This window comes from Anolis carolinensis, chromosome 6 (genome assembly GCF_035594765.1).
Source record: "Anolis carolinensis isolate JA03-04 chromosome 6, rAnoCar3.1.pri, whole genome shotgun sequence".
Lineage (NCBI taxonomy): Eukaryota > Metazoa > Chordata > Lepidosauria > Squamata > Dactyloidae > Anolis > Anolis carolinensis.
The window spans coordinates 24,601,105-24,615,362 of record NC_085846.1 but is presented as its reverse complement, the minus strand read 5'-3'; the positions used below and the strand labels follow the sequence as shown (position 1 = coordinate 24,615,362).

The 14,258-nt window shown below is 39.4% G+C and overlaps 1 protein-coding gene across 1 annotated transcript; it reads left to right on the top strand.

The window, feature by feature from the left end:
* The first annotated feature begins 333 nt into the window (after nucleotides 1–333).
* tmem92 (transmembrane protein 92) lies at nucleotides 334–13,556 on the top strand. Its single transcript, XM_062984327.1, has 5 exons — nucleotides 334–497; nucleotides 4,480–4,508; nucleotides 7,355–7,420; nucleotides 9,068–9,278; nucleotides 12,809–13,556. The coding sequence occupies exons 1-5, from the start codon at nucleotides 435–437 to the stop codon at nucleotides 12,932–12,934; spliced, it is 495 nt and encodes a 164-aa protein (XP_062840397.1). The 5' UTR covers nucleotides 334–434; the 3' UTR covers nucleotides 12,935–13,556.
* The last annotated feature ends 702 nt before the right edge of the window (nucleotides 13,557–14,258 follow it).

Below are 14,258 nucleotides of genomic sequence, written 5' to 3'. Positions count from 1 at the left end.
TAACAATGACTTTCAAATTAAGTATCACGCTGCACAATTAAACAGAAAATAACACTTTCAAACCAGGAACAGGTTTTTTTTTTTCAAATTTTGTTACATAGTGTAATAGAGGACTTGGCCCTTTGGCTGTTTAGAAGGGCAAATTCCATCAGGTATAGCTCTCATGTATCTGCTTGTTCCATTCCTTCTTGTATTGGATGTGCAGAGATCCTGCTATTCCAAACTCTCCTTTCTGCACCTGTCTATCATGATCCTAGTGACCCTTCCTTATTTCTCCAGGTGACAATGATTCCGGAATTCCGGGCTTGTGTAAATTCTCCTTCCTCCAATGTCTGGATTCAGGCAAAGTCCACAAAGGTGTGAGTGAGATAAGCTTGTCTCACTGAACTCTGGGTCACACGACAGCATTAAACCCCATCAACATAAGGACGGATATGTTGCAGCTGAGCATTGTAATAGAAGGTCTTCTGATTTTCCTCTTCACAGCTTACCAAGAGGTGAGACAGAACTCTGGGTTGTTAAGCTGATATGTCACATTACTGTAGGTGTGGAACGAGACAGCAAAAGCCACCAAGAGTGGCTTGGGGCAGCCTTTTTTTGGGAGGGAAGGGCAAAGTGACTGCATGTGACAAGAGGAAGAAGCACACTGTTGTGAACGAGGGAGAATGACAAAAGATGACCTGTGGAGAAAAAAGATTTGTTGTTGTGTGCCTCCAAGTCACTATGGTGACACTATTATGGGCTTTTCCTGGTGACATTTGTTCAGAAGTTTACCATTGCTTTCCTCTGACCTAGAGAGAATATGACTTACCCAAAGGCACCCAGTGGGTTTCAGTTACTGAGAATAGGTTCAATCACTGGTTTCCTAGCATTCTCATCTGAACCAATGTACTATATGGCTCTTGGAGAAAACAGATAGCAAGAAACCTGCTTAATTTCTTTTATATTAGTGTGCGGATCACCCAATGAAGTTCCCCCACCCCTTTGATTGATTTCTTTCTCTCTTTTTTTGAATATTTTTATTGAGAATTCTTTATTACAAATATATAAAAACAAAGAGTTGGGTAAGGGGTAATGAAGGGAGTTTGGGATATTGAGAGAAGGGGCAGGTGTAGAAGGGGTATGAAAGGGGGAAAGGGGCCAGGGGGTGGAGGGAAATGTGGGGGGGGGGGGATGAGGAGTAGGGGGGAGGGAGGGTTAAGAGATTAAAATATATATATATTGTGTTGGACTTCTCTTCCGGGAGGGGGGGGGTAATGTCTCGAGTTCTAATTCCTCTTCTTATTTTGTCCTCATTCATTTCTTCAGCAGTGTTTCCCGCATCTTCCTTCTGTTTTCTTGTTGATGTATGGGTGTGTTCTGGAACCTATTTTTTCCCACTTATTATTCTCCTCTTTTTTCCCATTTTATTTTCCCAGTTTTTCCTCCGTTAAGAATCTCTCTAATTGTTTCCAGTCAGTTTCTTTCCTTGATTTTCCCTGGTGTTTAGCAATTAGAAATGTTAGCCTGTCCATGTTCTTAATTTCTGAGATTTTAATTAACCATTCCTCTTTAGTAGGGATTTCTTTCTGTCTCCAGTGTTTGGTGTAGATTATCCTGGCTGCTGTTGTAAAATACGACATTAATTTTTCCTCATTTAATTCCCTAGTATTTTTAACAATTCCCAATAGATAAATTTCCGGTAATTGAATGAACTTGTGTTCCAATATTTTCTGAACATTGTCATGTATCATAGACCAGAATTCTTTAGCCTTTTTGCACTTCCACCAAATATGATTGTAAGAGCCTTCCTCTTCTCCACATTTCCAACATTTTAAGTTGCTACTTTTCTTAATAATACTTAATTTTTTAGGAGTTATATACCATCTATAGAAAACCTTCATCCAATTTTCTTTTAATTGATAGGCATATGTAAATTTAAGTCTTCTCCCCCAGCACGCTTCCCATTCATCCATATGAATTGCTCTACCTATGTCCTTTGATTGATTTCTATCTCACCTTTCTCCTAAAACCAGCCTGTTTGTTTATTTTTCACCTTTCTGCACACCTTTATTCCGGTGAGCTTAAGGTGGCATAAATGGCTTTCCTTCCTCTCCACTTTATTCTCATGACAATCTGGTCAGTTAACTTAGGCCCATTCTACACTGTCCTTATATTCCAGGCTCTGATCCAAGTTTATATTTTTATCCCAAATTATAAAGCAGTGGAGACTCATAATCCAGTTCAAAGCATATAACCTGGGATAGGATCCAGAGATATAAGGACAGGGTTGAAGGGGCCTCAGAATGCAAGAACATGACTGGTAAGTGGGGGCACTCAGTGAGACTTATGGGCTGGGAGAAGATTCAAACCTGGATTCCTCACATGTGACCCCTAAGATATTCAATAGTCTTTTCCAGAAAGCTGTAGTGCAAATCTTAGTATCTCACAGAGTACAAACATGGCAGTTAACATGGTATGGAAGTGTTACAGTTATGGACATGTAGTGCGACGCACATGTCAGATTATTCTAAAGTGAGATTTGACAAATTCATAGCTTTGTAATAAGATCTGTTGGCCATGACAGATGATGAAAAGGTGATATACTGTACTACTAAACACCAGTTGTTTGTGGGAAGGAGTCAGGAACTAATGTAAACACGTAGCTGGCCACTTTGTGAACCAGGATACAAGACTAGATGGACCCTTGATCTGATTTATAGGAAATGTCTGATATTCCTTTTCACTGAATGATTTCCGGTGAGGGGATATAATAGATTTTTATTGTTATGTTTTAATTATGTGTAGGCATCACATCGTTGCCAATTGTGTATGCCGCCCTGAGTCCCTTCGGGTGAGAAGGGCAGGATATAAATGTATGAAATAAATAAATAAATAAAACAAAGAGGATCTTCTAACTTTTCTTCCAACCCTGTATTTTGAAGATGCAAACAAATTAGAAAGCTGGTGGTGTTGGCAGTGAAAGTAATCATTGGAATAATTTTTCTGAGTTGTTGTTGTTGTTGCTATTATTATTATTATTATTATTATTATTATTATTATTATTATTATTATTATGTTTTTATGTTTATTTATATCCTGCTTTTTATCTCCACAAAGGATACTTAACAATAGAACTGGACTTTACTAGTATAGTGTAGCAATAATTTCTGCTCTGAAAGATCTGTCCAGGCTTATGGAAACCAATGGCTTCCCTGTGATTTACTATTCTTCACGCCAAGGGAGGGAAAGCTATTGTTTGCTGTGTGCAAGTCGCATCTGTATGCATTATTTTCCTGCTGGTTATTAGATATATATGTTTTGCTATTAAGGGTCATCTACATTGTAGAATTCATGCAGTTTGACAACACTTTAACTGTCATTTAACAACTCAATTCTACAGAATCATGGAAGTTGAAATTTGGTGAGATGCCAATATTCTTTGGCAGAGAGAGGCAAAAATACCTTGGAAAACTACAACTCACGGGTTCCATAGTAGTTTAAACATAGTAGTTTAAGACTGGATCTTCATTGCCATATAATCCAGATCATCAAAGCAGATAATCCACATTATCTGCTTTGAACTGGATCATATGCATCTACATTACCATATAATCCAGTTCAAAACAGATAATCTGGGAAAGGTAGTAGTAGCATAAAAATTGAATTTGGAAAATTGGAACAATTACCTCTTTGATCAAGTCCAATCGGACATTATAGCAAGTATAGTTTGAGAGGATACACAGGAGGATAAAACAGAAGAAATTAAAGAGAAATTGGTGACTTACATGGAATGGGTAGATAGTAGTGACGCCAGTATGGATATTGTATAAACTTTGTGTTCATGATTAAAAATAAAGATATAGAGGGAAATGTGGTAGCGAGATTGGGAGGATATTGGTTGGGAGAAGGAAAAAATGTGAAAAGAAGAATAACTTTGTAAAAGAGATGATTAGATAATATAGAAATACTCCATTACTTACAATGTGTACACACAATAGCTGTCTATTACCTATTCACAGACAGTGCTATACATATAAAAAGATAAGCTGAACTTTATATTGCATTGCAGATGTGGTCTGATGTTAAACGTAAACTGCCATCTTGAATACATTTTACAGTGTAGATGCATCCTAAGACCAAATACAGCATAGTAATGGATTTCTGCTGGAACTCCAGTTTAGTTCTTCATCTTTCCAGTGGGATTTATTTGATGCAGAAAGCATCATTTAATAGCCATGTTTTGCCTACAAAACAAGGTTTCAGTACCACAGGGGGTTCCATTATGGCTTGGAATGCAGGTCCACTGATCCTTGGTACTTCATTAATACCATGGAAAATTTCAAACCAAGTGTTATGCTACCCACCCATGTCTTGTTTTTTTTTAAAAAAATATCCCATCTATAGAGTGCTTTTATCAAGTAGGAAATTGCAGCTATCACATATTCCCAATGAATCATCTCTTATTGACATTCATATTTAATTTCCTTTTCTTTCTAGGTGTTGTCAAATGATGATTGTGAGTCCAAGTAAGTTGCTGTGCTTTATTGTGTTTGTACTTTTCATCATTACTAATCAATGTGGAAGCTGATAGGAAGAATGAGTCTGCTGTGTTTTTAGAAGCATCTAATGTGGCCAAGGTGTTTCTTTTTTTTTATATTACAACTCTGAATTTCCCTGAGCTAGCTGAGCTAGCTGAGGATTCAGAGGTTAACTGAGGCATGACACTAGTATAGCTCTATTTTTTACTTTGCGGTCCTCTAACCTTTTAACATCCTTGAGTAAGGAGGCATCTGGTAGTCTCTTGCACAAGAACCTCCCCATTTGCCTGCATCTGAACAGGCTGGTTTAAAGGCCATGCTGGGGTGTGTGTGTGTGTGTGTGTGTGTGTGTGTGTGTGTGTGTGTATGCACAGTCTCCATTCCCCAAGTGATCTGAAGCAAACACTGGAAAGGCCACCAAATGCCATCTGGAACACCTCTGTTGTGTAATGCTACCACAGCTTTATGTTCTGCCAGCAGAGAACAAGATTACTACATAAGGGCTGTAGCCCCCGCCCCTCCCACACACACACACACACAAACGAACTGGACCAAACTCTGTACAACAGTGGAAGTAAACAGTCTTGTGCTAGGACTTATATCCTAGCACAAGCATAAAGTGACTGAGAATGAGAGAATTTTCTCAGATGATTCCTCTCCCCAACTCTTCTTTGTGACTCAGTCTATTCCTTCCTCTGCCTCCTAGATTCCAGTTTAACTCACAGACTTGTCAAAATTAACTTCAGAAATGAGCAAGGCTAATTTTCACCATAACGATCAATTCCTTCAGTGTTGTGGCATTGTTACATCTTCAATGCATGGACAGATTGTTGCAACAAGGCAATTAATCTGGTCTCCAATCTAGGAGTTAAATCCAGAGTTAGGATGTATCTACATTACAGAATCAGTGCGGTTTGACACTACTATAACTGCCATGGCTCAATGTTATGGAATATTGGGAGTGATACATTTACAAGGTTTTTAGTGTTCTTTGCCAAAGTATGTGCCTCCCCAGACAACAGGACTCCATAGCAATTTTTAAAAATAGTGTCAGAAGCTAATTTAAAACATACTGCAAGTCGCTTCTGGTGTGAGAAAATTGGCCATCTGCAAAGACATTGCCCAGGAGACACCTGGATGTGTTACCATCCTGCTGAGAGGCTTCTCTCATGTCCCCACATGGGAAGCTGGGGCTGACAGAAGGGAGCATCTTGCAGATTCAAATCTCCAGCTGTCAAATCAGCAGTTCAGCCAGTACACGGGTTTAACCCAGTGGTTCTCAACCTATGAGTCCCCATATGTTTTGGCCTTCAACTCCCAGAAATCCTAACAGTTGGTAAACAACTAGTAAAGTCCCCATGTAAGCTGCTTCAAGTCTCTTCAGAGAAATGGAGGCAGGATATAAAAATAAAGTTATTTTCTTATTATTATAAACTGGCTGGGATTTCTGGGAGTTGTAGGCCATAACACCTGGGGACGCACAGGTTGAAAACCACTGGATTAACCCATTGCGCCATCATGGCCCTGAGCACTGAGCTATTATAATTAAAATGATTTCAAACTGCATGATTTCTACAGTACAGTGTTCCCTCACTACTTCGTGGTTCATTTTTTGCGGATTTGCTGTTTAGCGGTTTTTCAATAAACTCTAAAATAATATTATAAATAATAAAAAATTACCATTTACAGCCTAAGGAAGGAAAGAAGCCAAAGGGAGAGAAAAGGAGCCCAAGCAGCAACGGGAGGAGAAGGAAACGATTTATCAACACACGATGGGTTGACAAAGACTTAAAATAGTGGATAACTTCTAAAATAATGTATAAATATATAGCATCCCTACTTCATGGATTTTCACTTATTGCTGGTGGTCGTGGAACCTAACCCCCGCGTTAGTGAGGGAACGCAGTATATCCTAAATCTGGATTTAACCCATCTAATGCTGGTGTTCTACCAAGTTACTGTGACCTCGAGCTGAAGAACTGGGCAAATCCAAATAGAAGAATCACAGGGTTGGATAACTGTCTGAGGCTGGGGAGCCACATCAGCCTCTCAGGAGATCTTGGATGACTATATTCCTCTGACTACACCCCTCCCCAAATGAAATTCAAAAATGGTCTCTTCTTGTTTTTTGTTTTTTTTAAAAAAAGGTTTCTAAAATGCCCAAGGTCCCAAAACTATGACAAAAGCATGCCCATGCCTCCTCAAGTGGATTTGGAGGCAATGGCCTGAGGGATTGAAGAAAGATTGAGTCTGTTTGGTGTCCTCATCTGATATTTTTTCATAGTTACACCTGTATTCAGGGTGAGAAGTGCCAAGAGTTGCACAGCTGCGTCGTTCTGCAATAAGATCCCAGAGGGCTATGGTACCCCCAACAAATTCCTGCCCCATTTTTTTAAAAAAATAAGCAAAACTCTTTGACCAATGTTTCTACCCCTCCAGCTTGTTTTAGACACAAGAGAAATCTCTTATGCAACAGGAAATCGATCGTTAAATCAGCTTGTGCCTCTTTCTAAAATGGTCCAACTCCACTATCAAAAATGGAAACATTGTATTCTACACCCTATAGAGCAGTGGTCACAACCTTTGGGTCCCCAGGTGTTTTGGCCTACAACTCTCAGAAATCCCAGCCAGTTTACCAGCTGTTAGGATTTCTGGAAGTTGAAGCCCAAAACATCTGGAGAACCACAGGTTAAGAACCACTGCTATAGAGGCAAAAAGCAATACATTTTGCCAAACTCTTGGCTATGTTAGTCTCACTCTGCTACTCATGGTGAAATGGTAATAGTGACCAAAACTTTCTTCTCTTAATATTTTTGTGTCTCTTCCTTTACAAGCTGGGGCAGCGATGCCTGGAACTTTAAATCATCAAGAGTATCATCAGACTTTACCGGTTGGATCCCGTATGTATTGAGATGGGCAAATGGTTTTGTGGGGGAGGTGCAGTAAAAGTAAAAGTTATTGTTTCTGCACTGTTGGTCTACTTATGGAGTTCATCTCAATATGAAAGCTAAAACCAATCAGATATCAAAATGAGTACAAGAGTCTACCTGATTAAGTTTGGGGCCCAGTTTGGTGGTTCAAATTTGCATACCTTCCAATTGTTCTGATTGGGTAGGGCCAGTGCCAATTAATCATCTTTCGATTAATATATTTTTATTTTCAATTTACATGTTCATATCAAACAGTGAAACAAATATATATGTATATATGCATGAACCAATACAATACTTCCTAACATCTATACAATATTTGTATTTGGTTGTGCTCTCTCCCCTCCTCCCACCCCTCCCAATATAACAACTTCCCATCCCTTGGTTTGGAGACATTCATATATAATTCTATTCTTTCTTCCTATTATCATCTTTAAATGCTCAATTTTCTCTCTCCTCCTCTCACTTTCTTCCTTGTTCTTAGCTTGCATCAATTGCTATCAGATTTCAAAGTTCAAAAGCAGTTTGCATGCTATTAACTCGGCATGCGTGGAGGAGAGGGGAGGAGGTCTACTACAAAGCTATAAAAGCTCATGGAAGAACTACTGTACAGTGTCATCCTTCCACATTTGCGAGTTTAGACATTTATAGATTTCAGTATTCACAGGTTTCACTAAAAATGTTCTCTCGAGGAATCTTGAGGTTTTCTAATATGATTCTATAGTCGGCTTCCAACCGAGGTCAACCACAGAGCCATGCTGAAAGACTTAGAAATTCTTATAAAGGTGTTCTTTTGAGTTGAAAAAATAGTACATTTTTATTCACAATTTTTCACTTTCATGGGAGTCCTATGCTCTTGTACCCATAAAATGTGGAGGACTGTCTACAAGCAGCCCTGTGTTACAAACATCTGACTTACGGTATAAATGTCCCATATTTAAGATAGGGGGTGAGACAACAAGGAGAAAAATCCACCCATTGGACAGGAAATTCACTCTTGAAAGTGTTTTCATGGGGAGAAAGTGTCTTCGCTGAAGCTTTCTCATCAATCCTTGTTTCCACAACAAGCCAATTTTTTCAAAATCCAATTATCACAGGAACAGAAAGTGAGATGAAATCCTCTGAACAGAGGCACAGACAGCAAAACAAATGCCACAGTGGTGTTAACCCTTCTCCATGCTATCCAAGGCTGGAGTTACACTTAAAAAGTGTACCTGTCCTGACTTCCATACAAATTCAACTAAAGAACAAACCAACAGAAACTATTTTGTTCGTAACTTGGCGAGTGCCTGTAATTGCACCATAAAATTGTGAGTGCTCCATCTTTTGGTGGGAGGAATAGTGTAAATCAACAATCGATTATGCTGGAAGACCTACTTAATATGATTTTAAAAACTCAAAGCCTGGACCAATAGTCATTCTGGAGAGCAGCATTCTTTCAGGCTCTGAAAGTGAGTGCTCTTTTACAGTCTACAGAAAAAGAACATATTCTTCATAGCAAGTTTTTGTTTATCATATTAGTGAAAAAGAAAGAGAGGGTCAAAGGGCTATTGATGGTGTTTTGGCATCCACAAATGACACTGACAATATGATTTGTTTTTCTTTCTGTCTAACCAGGCCTGTTATCATCAGTCTTGCAATAGTAATTGCCTGTAGCTGCTTCCTCACCATTTGTACCAGCTGCTGCACATCTTGCAGGACAAGGGAAGAGACCAGTCCCACAGAAGAACCAACAGTGAGGGTCTCCATCCCACCTCCTCCCTTTTCTCCCTTCATGCCATCGGCTCCACCAGTAAACCAGAGTGTGGAACCACCTCCTTACACAGAGGTAATAGCAGGTGCCTTATTCCAGTAGGGATATGATAAATAATTTTGCTTTCTCTGACATTTACAACCTCATCAGATGGGTTCCCCCCCCCCTTCCTAGCTCACTGCCGGAATGGAGCCAGGTGGAGCCCAACAGAGCCCATCGTATGACAAAGGGCTACTTCCAGCAGAGCTTTGTCAAGGCTCCGTACCGGGCAGTATGCTAAGGACAAACCCTGAAGATACTGTATGTGTGACTGACTATCCACATCTTCATTAATGAAGATGTGAACGGCACAGGAAGAAGCCAGGGATAGCTGGGAAATGTGGGATGGCAGCCCACGACCAAGCATGGTAAGGGGATGAAGCTCGGCACTGCCCCACAGTTTCCCCCACTGTCCCATGGCTTCTGAATCTCCATTTGATGGGGTTCTTAAAGAAGTTAAATCTTTCTGTCCCAAATATGAAGAAATATGCAAGTTTGATCAATTCTTCCAAGCCAAACCCAAGGAAAAGCCCTTTCCCCATGTAAACTAGTTACATTAAACAGGTAAGGCTTGTCTCAGCATGGAAAGGACCATCCTGTACCCATCTGCCTTATAGGTGTTCAAAAATGGGATGGTGGGGATAGGTGAACATCACAACTAAGCACTAGTTAGATCAAGGTTTATCTCCTGGTGTGGCTAAAACAGTCAGTGCCTGGGCCAGAATTAAATATTCTGGTTGGAATCTTGTTGAGACCTTACATTTCCATAAGTGGAGATACTTCTCAGGGAAATAGAATTGAACAGTTGTCTAATGTTTATTTCTACTACAGAGCTATCATTGTGTCACTACAGAACAGAGCCAGCAAAGGGTCCGGTGCATAGTGGTGCACAATGCACACCCGTACACAATGCACAACAGTCCCCAGTGCAAATTAGTGTGCAATGTACATCATGCATCAGTGCACCATGCACATAGGACTCTCTAGCTGTATCCTATTATGCACCATTAGGTAAAGGGCTTTTTAGTGCCTTTACTACATAGTCAGTCTGTAAAAGACTACAATTGTATAGTTATTTTAAGTGAATTTCATATGCTTAATATGTCTGATATCAAGCAAGAATAATATAGGGATAGCTATATGGGGTGCATGTGCAAAATAATAAAAAGGATTTTTTAAACTTCAGCCCTCAAATTTTTAGCATTGAACACAGTGAAGTATTGGAAATCAACAGAACTTATATTTGCTACATTCATGTTCCCTTAGTAACTTGGCTTGCAGCTTTTTATTTGGCTACCTAAAGTCTCTCTTTAAGCGCTCAACCAATGTTTTTCATTACTATAATGCTAGAAATGTGGGGACTGAAGGAAATTTGCATTTGGTGGAGCTGAATTCTTATTTAAGAAAACAGTGCTTTCATTTCTTTGCTCCATCACACCAATATCCCTGATATGCTGTAAAAACAGTTTTGGTTGGGTAGTGGCACAGGCATCTGATCTCATCTGATCTTGAAAGCTGTGCAGGTTCAGCTCTGGTTAGCACTTGGATGGAAGACTGCCAACAAATAGCAGGTCAGTAGGCCATATTTCAGAAGAAGGAACTATCAAAGCAACATCTAAGTATATCCTGCCTAAGAAAACCCTGAAATTCATGGTGTCTCCATCAGTCATCAGGTGACTTGGATGCACACAGGGATTATACAGTACTGATTGTGTATTTCGTTATGGTATTTTCACCCATGTTTGCTGCTTTTTCTACTTGCAGCATATTCTGATACAGTTTTGGATTGGCTATTTAGCTCCACATTGCAATATTGACTGATTTTTTTAACAGGCAAGGTGAAACATGAAGGGCAAATGAGGAAAGGATTAGCTAGCCAAGAATGGCCACAGTATTATTGGTTGTTTTGTAAGCTGCTTTCTTAAACCTTCTGTTCAACATCGGATAGAGAATGCTTTAATCAAATAAATAGTAAGGGCAGGGGTAGGAAGACTTTGGTCTTCCAAGTCTTATATCTTATTGGCTAGTCCTACTTAAAACATACCTATAAATCAATAGTTTGAATGATGAGCTAACATGTAAGTAAATTACATCGATTCATTGGGTCTACTCTTGTTTAGATAAACAACCAGATTTAGACTTGGATATTTTGGTCTTCATATTCCAAAAGCCAGAACAAGGAAGGGAAAGGGATTGTGGGAGTTGTAGTATAAAACACATCAAGGATCAAAGCTAATTTTGAGTTAGGCTTCTGCAGTTCAGCTCACTTTTGCAGAGTTCCAATATCTTTGCAAAACATCTCCTGATGATCGCCTTCCTTGGATGTTTCTTATGGTCAGAGAGGGCAAGTAGAGTGCAATACATGTCTTGATATGATGCCTCATGAACTTGAATTTATACTGTAATTTTTTATTTAACCTGTTTATCCTATTATGCTTATATTATTGATGTACTCTGATTGTTGTTTATGTGATTTTAATATGTTGTAAGCCACTTTGGGTCCTGTGAGGGAGAAAAGTAGGATATAAATAAAGATTTTGTAAATTATTTTATTATGACACAGCAAACAAGATAGACATGCTGGATTTCGTATCACAAAATCACAAGTCGAACACTTCCCAAGTGTCTAGGACTGTGTGATGTATTTTCGGATGATGCGTGCAGATCCCAGTAGGGTGGCCTTTTGCAGTTGGCAGATCGTGATTTAGTCAATGTCTATTGTTTCCAAATGCTGGCTGAGATCTTTTGGAATGGCACTCAATGTGCCGATCACCACTGGGACCACCTGTACTGGTTTCTGCCAGAGTCTTTGAAGTTCAATCTTGAAGTCCTGATAACGTCTGAGTTTTTCCTGTTGTTTTTCGTCAATGCGACTGTCATCTGGGATGGCAACATCAATGATCCAAACCTTTTTCCTTTCCACAACTGTTATGTCTGGTGTATTGTGTTCCAGAAATTTGTCAGTCTGGATTCGAAAGTCCCACAGTATCTTTGTGTGCTCATTCTCCAATACTTTTGCAGGTTTGTGATCCCACCAGTTCTTTACTGCTAGGATGTGGTATTTGAGGCATAAGTTCCAATGAATCATTTGGGCCACATAGTTGTGCCTCTGTTTGTAGTCTGTCTGTCTGTGATTTTCTTACAGCAGCTGAGGATATGATCAATGTACTTCCTTGCACAGTCTGCATTTTGGGTCATCAGCTGATTTTTCGATCTTGGCCTGAATTGCCTTTGTTCTGATGGCTTGCTCCTGGGCTGCAAGGATCAGGCCTTCTGTCTCCTTCTTCAGTGTCCCATTCATGAGCCATAGCCAGGTCTTCTCCTTATCAGCTTTTCCTTCAATTTTGTCAAGGAACTTTCCATGCAATGTTTTGTTGTGCCAGCTGTCAGGTCTAGTTTGTAGTGCGGTTTTCTTGTACTGATTCTTTGTCTGCTGTGTTTTGAGGAGTTTCTGATATTATTATTATTATTATTATTATTATTATTATTATTATTATTATTATGTTTTCCAAACAGAAAGTGGGGAAAATCACCTTGAATCATTTCATGTATTTTTTTTTCTATAGGTTGCATGGAAGCCTTACATTTACCCACCTCCCACGGGCCAGCCACCAGCCTATGATAATATTGCCATGGATCCCCCTTTAGATGACTGCCGTCCCCCTACATCAGCACCCAAAGATAGCTCTTGAAGATCTTCAGTTTCAGCTTGATGACCTACTATTATGGAGGAAGAAGGGCATCTTTGATCTACAATTCAATCAAGAGTCATCTAGTCCAGTATTCTCTTTCCAAGAGCGAAACATGGAAAATTACTTGGATGGACTATAACTCCCATAACCATAGGCCAAGGGAATGCTGTGATTTGTAGCTCAAAGAAGTCACTTTCTCAAGGGTGTGCCTTTGAAGCTCATAAGCAGGACATAGTGATTGTCACCATTATTTATTTATACACTACGTTGCCCCAAAAGTGGGACTAAGGCTGCATGATGATGATGATCAACATACAAGGTGCCATATATAAGGCAGAGAGAGAAAATTATCTTAGGGAACATATGCTGAAAGGTTTCAGAGGTAGATCTTGGTTTTTCCATCTCTTTTGGGCTGTTTCCTGCTTTTAGAAGGTAAAGCTACATACATCACACAGTTTGTCTTGGGCTTCTAAGTTAGCCTCCTGTCTTCAAGTATGTGAAAAAGCTCTATCCCATCATCTGTGATTGATTTACTAGTTTAACCACATTCGATCCATAGAATGGACCGAGCGTGCCATTTTGTTCCTGACTTCAAGCACTGAAATACATTGAGCTGGGACTACCTTTGTGTTCAGTGTCTGGTTTCCAGAGCTATACCAGTTCTGCACATAGAATATCCTATTAGTCATCATAATGGCTAACTAGCCACCACACATTTTAATGTCTCAAATTTTAGAGCTATTTCTGGGTATATCTGACCTGCTGATTCCAAAAATGGCACTGTTTTTTTCCTATTAACTCTAGTTTTTGAGATACAAGACATATGCCATATACCAGTCTTCATTTGCTCACCCATAAGAAATCATGATAACCATATCAAAGAAACTACAGCTGATGCGGTCTATCCTATGTTATTTTCTGAATGAGTGTCCCCAATAACCCCAAGAGCAGGCCTAAAAACCAAGATATCAAGAAAAATTAGTTTGTTGTGCTGTGTAATAGTTGCTGCTAGACATTTCCTCCTTTTTAAAAAAAGGCCCTTTTTAAAAAAAGGTTTAGGTTAATGGTCATCACACCATATACAATATAATCCCTGTACATGCAAGACCAGAGTCCGTGTTTTCACCTACCTGCATCTGGCAACGTATGTCCTCTGTAGGAATTTCCTAGTTCCTCAGGTGATATTTCCATTGAATAGAATCACATAGGAAGAGTTAGCAATTCCCAGAGATGATATATCTCTAGCAATGTTAGGTCCTCCAGCATGATGCTATGGTAAAGTTCAATAGAAGTCTTCCATTTTAATATGGTTCACCATTATCCA

Excerpts from the sequence above, each read along its gene's own strand:
- tmem92 (XM_062984327.1), top strand. The coding sequence starts at position 435 with ATGTTGCAGCTGAGCATTGTAATAGAAGGTCTTCTGATTTTCCTCTTC. Across the intron at positions 498-4,479 it reads TCTTCACAGCTTACCAAGAG|GTGTTGTCAAATGATGATTG; the intron begins GTGAGACAGAAC and ends TTTTCTTTCTAG. Across the intron at positions 4,509-7,354 it reads AATGATGATTGTGAGTCCAA|CTGGGGCAGCGATGCCTGGA; the intron begins GTAAGTTGCTGT and ends TTCCTTTACAAG.